Raw genomic sequence first — 12,418 nt, forward strand, 5'->3', positions numbered from 1 at the left:
GTTAGCTGATAAAGCCCCAGCCCATATCTCTGTGTGTGAGATAAGAGGGAAAAATCACCTGGAAGTCCAAGGGCCCTGGGTTTTAATGGGAGCTGATAGCCTTGAGTGCATCTGAAATGCATGGGAACCAGGATCTCGGCCCAGTTTCTCTGCCTTGACGGAAGGGTGAGTGGCCAGTCCTCTGAGCGACTCCTGGCCTGTCACAGTGACCCCTGTCTGCATTTCGGGGCATCGACTTGGGGCTGTTCCCGGCAGGGTCTCCAGGGGAGGCTGAGAAGACGGCTTCGTCCTGTGGGCGGCGGGTCTTTATAGAACTAGAGAGTTTTGTGTGGCAGCCCTGTTCTTCCTAACGGAAGATGGGCCTGAGTCAGCTGGCTGCTGGCCTTCTCCGTGTGCCCTCACCCCGCACTGCTGCAGGTCCAGATTACCCCAGGGCAGAGTCCCACTGGGGCCTCTCAACGTGGTCAGGAGGCGAGGGGAGGAAGTCAGAAAGGAACACGGTGCAGAGCCTGTTGGGGAGGTGTGTAGGCTTGTGCACACACACACATGCGCACACACGTACACACGCAGCTCACACCAGCTCGGAAGCAGCGGGGACTCTGAGTCCCAGAGCACAGCAGGGCCTCAAAGGGAGGAAGGGTGCTCTGGGAGAGCAGTGATGTGGGTGGAGGGATGGGAGTAGAGAGTGTTTTGTGATGTGATCAGGGAACCCGGGGAGTCGGGAACCCGGGGAGTCAGTCCCCCGGGATCCTCTTGTGCCCGGGGCTCTCGGTGGGCCAGCTCTGACACTGGCTAGTGGCATGCACTCTTTCTCACAGACTCAGGGGAGGCCCAGGCCCCATAGGCCTGGAGTCCAGAATCCTCAGCCTGGGCGTGGTGTGTGCTGGGCTGGGCAGCAGGCATTCCACACCCGGAACATTCTCTTCCCGGGCCTCGGCTCCTGCAGCCCACGAAGTTGGCCTGCGAGCCTGGGCTCAGACTGAGGGGGCAGACCCAACACTCCCCCTCCTGGGAGGTGTCCCCACCAGCTCACCAAGGTCATCGCCCCAGAGATGCTTCGGCCCCCAGATAGTGCCTGCTCCCCAGCCTGCTGCCCCTCAGAGGGTCCTTGTCTCCGGCTGGGGGGCCCCCTTGTCTCAGCTCACCAGAGCTCCCTCCCACACATACACGGGCTGTGGCCAGATGTCTGCTTGATGCAAAAGCCTTGGAAAATGTGCCATGTGTCTGTGGCTGCCAACAAAAATGTTTAATCAGTTGCTGCGGTTCTTCCATCTATCCCTCCGCTTTGGTTTTATTGGGTTCACAGAATTTATTACCCAGCGTTAATTTGGCATTCCCTTCCTGTCACTGCTAGAGACGAGCCACCTGAAACAGACAAGCCCCTGTGTAGAGGCATCGTGGCTTCAGACCCTCACCCGCCCCCCGCCCTGTCTCCACACCATGGAAGGGGGCTGGGCTTCCCACAGGCTCAGTAGGGAGAGCTGGGGGCTGGGGGAGAATGACTGTGACCTTGGACCTTGGCAGAGATGGGGAGGGTGGGGCTGTAAGGTGGGCGTAAGAGAGGGTAACAGGGGAGTAACAGGGGGTGGGGGTAACAGAGGGGTAACAGGAATAATAGAGGGATAAAGGAAAGTAACAGGGGAGACCTGCCTTCCCCAGCACAGCCAGCCCCTCATGAGGGGCAGCCCAGCTTGAGAGCCTGGGTGTCCCCAGAGCTCCTAGCATCTGAAGAGGTTAGAGCCGTCCCACAGAGCAGGGGGCCCAGCCCCAGGCTGTGGACCAGTGCTGACCCGGGCAAGGCCTGTTAGGAACCAGGCTGCACAGCAGGGGATGAGCAGAGGGCAAGGGAGCGAAGCTTCATCTGTGTTCCCATCCCTCCCCGTGGCTCGGGCTCGCATTAGTTACCACGCGTCCCCCCTGCCCATCTGAGGAAAAGTTGTCTTCCACAAAACCAGTCCCTGGTGCCAAAAAGCTTGGGGACCGCTGCCATAGAGGCCCCCATCCCCTACTCCCCTTAGGGTTGGAAGTGTGTGAAGGTGTTTGTGCTTCTCACGATGACAGGGGCACCTCTAGCGGAAGTCAACTGTCCCTCCGCCGTGGAGCGGGCTTGCAGATTTGCCTGCTGAAAATGCCAAAAGCGTCCCTTTAAAACCATGCAGATGAGGACCGCAGCCCAGGGTCACATAGCCAGTTTCCACCAAAACGGGGCCCAAGGCTCCGGACTCTTGTCTGGTGTGTCACCGCTGCAGGCCCACCCCCCTTGGCCCTGGTGCACGCAGGCGGGGAGCAGAGTAAGAATCTGAGGGAAAGGTCTGGGCCAGCAACTGAGAAAGAAAAGGCCCAACCCTGTGAAACCTCTGACCACAGACCCAGCACCCCCCCTCGCCTAGGGAGAAGCCAATGCCGCCCCTTCAGGGCTGGCCCTTGTCCCTCTGGGGAGCGTCCAGGGCCATGGCTGCCAGCCAGGGGTAGGTGTGGAGTCCAGGAAGGTCCCACCCAAAGGGCTCCTGGGGCCAGGCAGCCGGTCACCTAGTCCTGAGCCACGTCCCACCCCACATCTCAGCTGAGCTTGAGGACAGTCCCCAAGTCGGGCAGGACATTTTGTGAGTTAGGAAACTCAGAAAACTGCCAGGCCTTCAGGAAGATGGGCGGCACGGATGCAGGCCTCTGGGTGGGTGTGCTAACGCCAGCCTGTCCTTGCCCGTCTCAGAGCAACGGGGGCTGCTCCAGGGAAGACGCCCCAGAGCACAGAGCTAAGTCTGAAGAGAAGTATGAGGCTGCTTTGGGCTTAGTGTGAAGACATCAATTTTTTAAATCAATTAATTAAATTTAATTGGAGAATTAGTTACTTCACAGTATTGTGATGGTTTTGCCATACATCCACATGGATCAGCCACAGGTATACATGTGTCCCCCCATCCTGAGTCCCCCCTCCCCACTGCCTCCCCACCCTATCCCCCTGGGTTGTCCCAGAGCACTGGTTTGCGGTATCCTCCATGATGAAGCATCGTGCATTGAGCTTGCACCGGTCATCTCTTTTACATAGGGTAATTCAGTTTGAGGAACTGACATCTATTCAAACAGGCCAAGCTCTTCAGCAGCAAGGCAGATGCTTCTCAGTGTAGTGAGAGTAGGCCAGGCAGGGTCCCTGCAGGGGCACGAGGTGAGTGTGGATGCCTCGGCAGCTTCCTGGGCCGTGTCAGGCAGGGTCATCCCGCTTCCTCCTGCTTCCATGGGGCCCTGCAGCACTGAGACGGGACAGAGCCTTCCGAATCCAGATGGACAGTTGTGCAAACTGTGTTTCCAAACCGCCCTTGGCTGAGACCAGGCCCAGTGGTCACTTGCAACTGGGGAAGCCAGCTGCTTCTCTTCCTGAGACTCCACGAGGCCTGGGGGCCCAGCCAGGCTGGGTCACCCTGCAGCAGGGCCTGAGTGCAGGTCATGGGGTGTTGGCCCTGTTCCCTAGCCAGGGTGGAGATGCAGAGAGGCCCAGCTCCTTTTCCTGGAAGAGGGGAAAGCTAGCCTACGGCTGACCTTGTAGATGGGAGCCTCAAGGCAGGGGCAGCAGCTGCTGCTTCTTCCTTCTGTTTGTTATTATTAGGATTCTATTGAGGTGAAATTCACAAAACAGAGCCTTTTATTTTTATCAGTTGATTCTTGGCTGTGATGGGTCTTTGTTGCTGCAAGGAGGCTTTCTCTAGTCATGGCAAGAGCGGGGCTACTCTTCATTGCGGTGTGCGGGCTACTCATTGAGGTGAGAGCACAGGCTCTAGAGTGTGCAGGCTTAGTAGCTGAGGCACAGGGGCTTAGCTTCTCAGAGGCATGTGGGATCATCCCGGACCAGGGATCGAACCTGTGTCCCCTGCATTGGCAGGCAGATTCTTAACCACTGCCACTGTAGACTTCCCTGCCTACACTACAGGGAAGTCCCAACATAACAGCCTTTTAAAGGTTCAGTGGCCTTTAGCACCCAGTGCTGTGTAACCATTGCCCCTTCCTAGTTCCAAAGCATTTTTATCTCCACAAAGGAGACGCTGTCCCCACTGAATGGCCACTCCCCCACTCCCCCTTTCCCGCAGCCCCTGCCAACCACACCAGTCTGCTTTCTGATTCTATGAACTTAACTATTCTGGATATTTCATAAAAGTGGAAATATTCAGTATATGACTTTTTGCGTCTGGCTCTCTCGCGCAACATGCTTTCAGATTCATTCACATGGAGTGTGGTTCGGTGCCTGTGTCCTTTTCATGTCTCAGCCTCCTTCCCTTGTATGGATAGACCGTACTTGGTGTAGCCACACATCAGTTGATCACGGTTTCTTTTAACTTTGGCTGTTAGAGCAGAGAGAGCAGATCCTTCCTCCTTTTGCTTTCTTTGGCCCTTCGGTGGATTGAAAAGAATGAGACTCACTCACATTGGGGAGGGCAGTCTGCTTTTACTCAAGTCTCCTGGTTCAAATGATAATCTCAGCAGAAACACCCTCCCAGACACACCCCAAAATGATGTCTGGCCAGATATCGGAATACCTGTGGCCCACGCAAGTTGATCCGTAAAATTAACCTCCCAGTGCCTGACAGAGAGCCTGGCACAGAGGTGCACGTGTGCTAAGTCGCTTCAGTCGTGTCTAACTCTGTGATCCTATGGACTGTAGCCCACCAGGCTCCTCTGTCTGTTGGATTCTCCAGGCAAGACCACTGGGAGTGGGTAGCTATTTCCTTCTCCAGGGGATCTTCCCAACCCAGGGATCAAACCTGCATCTTTCAAGTCTCCTGCATTGGCAGGCAGGTTCTTTGCCACTAGTGCCACCTGGGAAGCACAGAGGAGGCACCTGAAAAGTGGAAGCTCTCACTTCTGGCTCCTACTTTTGAGTGACTCTGTGCCAGGTGCTGGCTCTGTAGGTGGTGCTGGGCATGAGGATTCTGCCCTGATAATCAAGACGCAGGCCCAGTTCATGGGTTTACCATCTACTGGGAAGGAGCCAAGCAGACGTATATAATGAGAACAAGAAAGTGAGCTTAAATCTCCCACTGCAGTCAGTGGGAGACCTCAGAGGGGCCGCAAGCTGCTGCTGGATGTGTGAGCTGCCAGTGGGTGCGGGCATGGAGGGCCTTCAGGCAGTGGTCACAGAGCGAACAAGGGACTGAGAAAGAGCGCCCACAGCATGTTGGGGTGTTGACTCTGGCAGGGGAGGTGGTGAGAGATGTCCTGGGGACCAGGCCAGGTCACGAGGTCCTTTCCAGGTCTTGCTCAAGAATGAGACATCTTGTTCAGGAGTAGGGTGGCTTGCTCAGGACTGGGGCATCGTGTTCAGAGTGGGGAGGAGGCTCCAAGCAGGAGAGGGAAGTGATGAAACTGGCCTTTTAGAGAAATCGCCCAGGTAAGGCAGTGAGGAGTGGGTGTTGGAAGTGGGAGGAGGACTGGAGTTTGGGGACTATTTGGGAGATGTGGTTCAGCTTCGGGGTTAAAGGTTTGACCCAGAGCAGTGGAAGCAGGACAGAGGAAGGAACAAGCTGGATGGAGCTGAAGGAGCTAAACTGCAGGATGTGGGGACTGGCCAGCATCGAGGCGAGCGTGTGAGCAAGAGAGGGGGCAGGCATGGCTTGGAGGGGGAGGGGGACTGGTCTCCTAAGAGGGGGTGGGGATGCCCTTCACTACGCCCAGAAACTGCTGCAGGAAGCGGGGGGAGCAGCGAGGGGAGGGAGGGAGGCCTCAAGATGTCCCGTGGGAGTTGAAGCCAAGGGTGCCACCATCTGGGGACCGGGAAGCAGGAGAGGAGAAATGGAGCCCAGGGAAACAATTTGAGGATGGAAAGCTGACTGAGAAGCTGTAGCCAGGAGGTGGGAGGAGAATCCAGAGGGGTTGGGACCCTGGAAACCAAAGAAGGAAGGAAGGGAACCAACCAAGGAAGCCAGGGGTGCCCCCCCCCAAGCTGCTGAGGAGTCAGCACTAATTACCAGGTGCAAGCAGTTTTGGTGGGGGCCGGCGGCAGGTTGCAGTGGGTTTAGTGGAGACACCTCTTCAGAAACTTGGGAGAAGAGGGGAGGGGTTGGCTTAAGGGAGACTTGGGGTCAGTGAGAGATGTTTCAGGACCGAGGAAGGGGAAGTGAGAGGGAGTTCTAGAACAAACTCTGCTTGTCTTGTGGGTTCCAGGCTCTCCTACCCATGCCTAGCACGGTAGCCCCCCACCCCCCGCAGCCCCCCGCACCGTGAGCACACAGTCGGGTCATGTCAGGGCTTAACGCACTGCCCTTGGTCACGTGGTCGCCAGCATGCTCTATCCTGCCGGCCTTGAACCCATTCTTTTAAGGTAGCTGGGAACCACCTGGGGAAATGGAACTAGTGCAGCCAGGGCGCCTGTCGCCTACGGTGTCTGGTGCGGGGTCACCTCTGGACCCCTAGGGCGGAGGCTGCCCAGGGAGCAAGCAGATTCCCGTCACCATCTGGATCCCCGCACATTTGGGAGACCTGAGGGTGAAGGGGGGAAGTCGGGGAGCTGCTCGCTCTGCTCCTGTTTTATCAACGCCTAACTCCAGGGGGCGCGCTTGTGCTGCCCTGCGGTCACCCCTGAAAGGTTTCTCACCCGATAAACCTTTCTTTTGTAAACAAGTTGAAGACTGCTTTCAGCTCCCATTTCCTAAGTTCTTGTAGCTGAATCCCGGGCAGTATGCCTACCTCTTGCTGCTCTAGTTTAAAAGGGGGCTTGCAGGGGAGGGAGCCTGCAGCCATCTTGGCAGCGAGAGCCTGCCCAGGGATAGGTAGGCTTCTTGAGGAAGCACCAGGGGTCGGCCCCCAGCGGCCTGTGCCCACCAGGGGTATTCCTTAGGCCAGGCGGCTCCCCAGAGAGCCCGCCACACTCCCCAAACCCACCAGCTGCAGTGTTGCAGGGGCACAGGCTCAGGGCGAGAGGCATGCTGCTTCCTTCTTCCTGGCTGGTGGGCCCAGCTTTGGGGATGGGTCTGTGGGGGGCAAGGGTGCCAGCCCCCACTCTGCTCACCAATCAATGAGCCAGGGAATCTCTCTGCCTGGAGAAGGGGTTGTTGTTGTTGCTGTTCAGTTGCTAACACATTTCCGACTCTTTGCAGGTGCAATGGTCAGGTCTTCTCACCCACCCTCGTGCTCCCTGAAGCCTGAGCCCCTTCCCTGGGGAGAAGGGAGGGGCGTCCCTCCTGAGAGCAGAGCTTCCCAGGGGAAAGGATGAGGGCCCTGGGGTAGAAAGGAAGAGGGGCCTGGGAGCCAGAAGGCTTACCTGCCCCTCTCAGCCTCAGTTTCTGTATCTGTAAAATGGCAGAAGACCTTGGCTTATAGTAAACGATAAATGGTGACATCCTGTAGGTTTTGCCAAGCCTTTCTTGAACATCAGAGCAACCTCATCTCTGGAAGGTGAAACTGGAATGAAGGAGACTGAAAACTCTTAGTCCCAGGAGGGACAGAGGCAGCTGGAATTGAGGGTACAGGTCCCTCAGTCCCTCCCTGCCTTAAAGACCTTTGCAGCGCTTGGGGGCAGGATCACAAGGCTGAGGGTCTTGGGGTGGGGGATGGGTGGCTTCGGACAGTGTCCCATGGTTAGTAGGGGTTAGTCAGAACCAGAAAGGGGCCCTGACCTTTGATTCCTAATCGAACTCTCTTTATTCTTGTTGCGTCTGGGCATGTGGCCTCCCTGGTTTCACCCAGGGCATTGTCACCTCATACATCCCCGCTATTCTTTTGGGACCTCAGGAGAGTTTGTTTAAAAAGCAAATTCCTGGGCCCTTCACCCAGAGGTCCTGACATCCTGGATCTCCATGAGAGTCCAGGAATCTTCATTTTAAACAAAACCCCAGGACTGATGCTGAAATTAAGCTCCAATACTTTGGCCACCTGAGGTAAAGAGCCGACTCATTGGAAAAGAACCTGGTGCTGGGAAAGATTAAGAGTAGGAGGAGAAGGGGGCAACAGAGCATGAGATGGTTAGATAGCGTCTTTGACTCACTGGACATAAGTCTGAGCAAACTCCGGGAGATAGTGCAGCACAGGGAAGCCTGGCGAGCTGCAGTTCACAGGGTCATAAAGAGTCAGACACGACTTAGCAACTGAACAACAAATAACAACCCAGATGTTGCTGAAGTAGGGGGTCCTTGCCAGCACTTTGAGGAACACTAGCTATCAACGGGTTAGTCGACTGGGACGAGACCCATGGTGGGGGCTGTGAGGTGGGAGGGCAGCATGGCTTGATACCTGCAAAGGATGCTACAGGTGAAAAGCCCCTGGGTGGGGGGTTTCAGAGCTGGGTTCTCATTCCAGCTTTGACCCTGACTCAGAGCCACCAGTTCCAGGCCATTTCCCCACAGCTGCTTTTAGCTGTTCTGTTTCCATGGGCTGGGCTAGAAAGAAAAGGCTCCCTTGGTGGGCAGGGAGGGTGGTGGTCTATGTGGATGGACCAGAAAGGAAGGCAGGCAGGAGGCAGGTGCTTCTGCTGCTCTGCTTGCCTTCCTGGCACCACTTTGGCCCAGGAGCTCATCAAGCCTCCATCCCTTCCTAGACCACAGAGGCTGCGTGTATGCTGCCTGCTCCTCCCCTCTGCGGGTTCCTGGCTGAGTCTCAGCCTGGCCAGCTCCCTTCCTCCTCCACCTCCTCCCCCTCACTCCCCATCCTTGGCCACTGACTTTTCAGTAAGTGCTGCTTTGTTTATAAAGAAGCAGGATGATTCCCTTTTAATGAGGTTCTGAGAGTATTCAAACCGAGAAGGGAAAGTGGAATAGTGGTTTCCAGGGGCTGCAGGAGCGGGGAGATGGGGAATTAGTACGTAATGGGCACAAGAGTTTCAGTGTGGGGAGATGAAAAAGTTCCGGAGGTGAATGATGGTGGAGGTTGCACAATAATGTGAATGTACTTTATGCCACAGAGTCTAAAATGTGTGTGTGTGTGTGTGTGTGTGTGTGTATTTTACCACAATCTCAAAAGGAGCGGCGGAAGGAGAAATCATATTTGGACCAGACCCTGTTCCCCTCTGTGCTAGCCAGGACTTTCTGCTTTGGGAGCCTCAGAATTGTGTGTTTGGGGTGGATGTGGCTGGTGTATCCTTTCAGAGGAGACAAATGCTGAGTTTCAAAGTCAGCCCAATTCCAGGGCGTGAACAACAGAAGACACTGGGACAGTCTGGTGTTCTAATGCAGCCTGAGTGTACGACGCAGAGTCAACGACCTCTGGGTCCAGATGCCGACTCACTGCCCAACGCCTCAGTGACTTTGGGCAGCTTCCTTAACCTCTCTGAGCATCAGCTTCCCCTTCTGTAGAGTGGGAGTCACGTGTGAAGAGGGCCAGCCCAGGATTTGCAACCTACTGATACATCCCAGGTGGCAAACGTTAGTCTCATACAGAACTGGAAGATGTGTATCTTCTAACCCATCTCTCCAGCGGAAGAGGAAACAGGCCCAGAGAGGGGATTTGACTCTGCCACACAGCCAGCCCGTTACTGAGCTGTGACCTCAAGATACCAGACCACCAACCCAGTTCCCTCTGCACCCACCCAGAGCTGCAGTGCAGTGAAGTGAGAGATCGGGGAACCGCATGGAAGGGACTCAGGTTATGTGTGTCCCTCTGTGTTCTCAAACATGGTGACATAACAGGCCGCCACCAGCATCCCTCCTTCTCATCCCCTCATGGAAATCGGGACAGTCCTTCATGAGGAAGGGGTAAACTTTAGCAGCCAGTCGTTTTTGTGGCCTAAGTATGCATAGAGATCCCTAGGCTTTCTGCAGCTTTTGCCAGGTTCAGGTGGCTGACCTTGTATTGGGCTGGCAAAAAAAAAAAGTTCGGGTGTGTTTTCTGAACAAACTTTTTGGCCAACCCAATCCTATAGGTGTGTGGGAGAACGGACCCCACCTGGAGGGAATTGCCGTGAACTTCTCACCTTGGTTCAGGGAAGGACCTAAGACAATTATACCAGGGTCATACAAGACCAGGTTCTAAGTATCTTCTTTGGAGAAAAAGGTATTCTTGGTGAGGAAACCACCCCAGAAGGCAGAGGCATTGAAGTGAGTTACGGAGGGTTTTAAGGAATCAGTCAGTCATGCATTTATTCATCACTCACGTGGGTAATCACTCAGTGTCACTCTATGCCAGAGACTGGGATAAAGGAGAGAAATCAGACAGTGTCTCCTCATCCTTAATTGGGGCATCAGGCAGGCAGTCGCCACAAGGTAAGATGAAGTGCTGGGGGAGGGGACAGCAGCGATTGATGTTTCCGAGGACTACAGGGACACCCAGGAAAGAGGCACCAAGCCCGGAGAAGGCAGAGGAGCTTCCTGGAGGTGATGTTTGAGTGGTTGGGAAGATCCCCTGGAGAAGGGAAAGGCTACCCACTCCAGTATTCTGGCCTGGAGAATTCCATGGACTGTATAGTCCATGGGGTGTCAAAGAGTCAGACAGGACTGAGCGAATTTCACTTTCTGAAGGAGAAGAAAGCCTTTCCAAGTAGAGAAAGGGAAAGAGGCCCTGCTGGTTAGCACACAGGCCAAGATGCTCTAACAAGAAAACCAAAAACACAGGGGCTTAAACAAGATGGGATTCATTTCTCTCTCATGGAAGGACAGGTGGGACCAGCCCTTTAGGCTCATGTGGTGATGTGGGGCTGATGGGGACCCAGCAGTGCCTAACGGAACACACCTCCCCACCACACACACACGCCCACATTCTAGTCTTTGGGAAGAAGGAAAGAGGAGGAAGAGACTAATCCCCTAAAGCTCACAACTGAGAGGTGGGACACAGAGCTTCTCTGCTCATAAGCCATTGGCCAGAACTTGCTCACTTGGCTGCTCCAGATGCAAAGAGGGCTGGGAAATATAGTCTTTTTCTGGGTGGCTATGAGAAGAGAGATTGGGGGTGGGGGAGCAGCCTTTGCCACATGAGAAGACAAGGTAAAGGAGAAAGAATTGCATGCTTGTAGGTTCTCAAGTGCTTTGTGTCATGCCAGGAGTGCAAGAGATGGCTGGAGAGGGAGGCAGAGTTCTGAGCATCCATTCCAAGGATTCAGAGTGTATCTGTGTTCAGTGGGTGCACTGAAGGTGCTGAGCCAGGGGCTGGCGCCAGTGCTAACGCAGACCTGAGCTGCGGCATTCAAGGCAGGGCTGGGGAGGGCACACGAACCGAGATACCCTTAGGGGAAGGCTCTTCCCGAGGAAGCAGAGCCTTGGACTCTCAGCTCTGGAGTCTTCTCTGCTGGTGGAAGCAGGTAGGAAGAGCAGTAACCACACCCTCTTTCTCACTTCCTCTCCCCAGACTGTTCTTCGGATTGTGGTGCTCGGGATCTGGGATTACATTGAAAACAAGATAGAGGTAAAGACCCTGTCCCTCGCACCCCCGAGCCAGCCATCCTGGAGGCTGGAGTGTCCCTCGCACCCCCTGAGCCAGCCATCCTGGAGGCTGGAGTGTCCCTCGCACCCCCGAGCCAGCCATCCTGGAAGCTGGAAACTGTCACTGTTCTATCCGTCCCAGGGTGGGAGCCATCAGCAAAGGCCAGCTGCCTCCCACACTGGACACACGAGTCTGTCCAGCTGTGCCATTGGGCGGGTGGGGAGGGGAGACGACTGAGAAAACCGTCCAGCGAAAGAATATGGCCTAAAATATCTCCTTGAAGTTCTGCAAAATTTAAAAAGTTATGCTTGAATCGTTTTGGAAAACTTCTGAAATGTGTTTGAAAACCAATGTACTCTTTAAAATGGTCCCGTGGTCGGAGAGCAGAGTGAGGGGACCCTAGATGTGCTTCTCAGCCTGGGTTTCTGCAGAGCAAACCAATTGCTCTGTTTCGTGTGAAAAGGAGGTGAGGTGTGATGGGTGGAGGGGGGGTGCTGGGGAGGCTGGCTGTCCTTCGAGTTTGGTGCACACAGGACAAGGCAAGGAGGTCAGTGTCTGCTGCCCATTCCTTCCTCACCCCCCACCAACACACACTTTTTAGCCTCTTTGGGTCAAATGCTGGGAGCAATGAGGCCTGGCCTGTGGAAGTTTCAGACCAAGGCCACGCTGAAACAGGCTGATGGCAGGGCAGGGCCCAGAGCTGAAGCTTAGGCGGGGGTCCCCTCCTCTCTGAACTCTGTCTACAGGCAGAGTTAGAGACTCAGCACCAGCCCTGGATGAAGAAGATGCAGGCTCTGGGCTTCCCAAGTGGAAGGGGCCTTCCTTCAGCCCCTGCTGCCACTGAGAGGTTCAGAGAGGCCAGCGCAGGAACCCTGTGACATGGAGGCAAGCCTGTCACAAGAAGAGACAAGATGCTGGAGGCAGATGCTGAAAAAGAAGCTTGGAGCAGTCCGAAGCAGCCTGAACCAAGGCTGGCAATGGACTGAGGTCACTGGGAGGAGAAACAGTGCTCAGGAGCATGTCCAGCAGGGAGAGGCCCCTAAAGACTAGGGAGGGTCAGGAGAGGTAGCCAGGGATGGGCGGTGAC

The 12,418-nt window shown here is 55.4% G+C and overlaps 1 protein-coding gene across 2 annotated transcripts in view; it reads left to right on the forward strand.

Moving 5' to 3' along the window:
- TMEM266 (transmembrane protein 266) overlaps positions 1-12,418 on the forward strand; it is a 126,990-nt gene that overhangs the window by 83,191 nt on the left and 31,381 nt on the right. For both annotated transcript variants that reach the window (XM_015101965.3, XM_027957155.2), the window contains one exon: positions 11,257-11,313. In XM_015101965.3, coding sequence (XP_014957451.2) covers positions 11,257-11,313 — 57 coding nt within the window. The remainder of the gene's footprint in view (positions 1-11,256; positions 11,314-12,418) is intronic.

The sequence above is a fragment of the Ovis aries genome, chromosome 18, assembly GCF_016772045.2.
Source record: "Ovis aries strain OAR_USU_Benz2616 breed Rambouillet chromosome 18, ARS-UI_Ramb_v3.0, whole genome shotgun sequence".
Taxonomy (NCBI): Eukaryota; Metazoa; Chordata; class Mammalia; order Artiodactyla; family Bovidae; genus Ovis; species Ovis aries.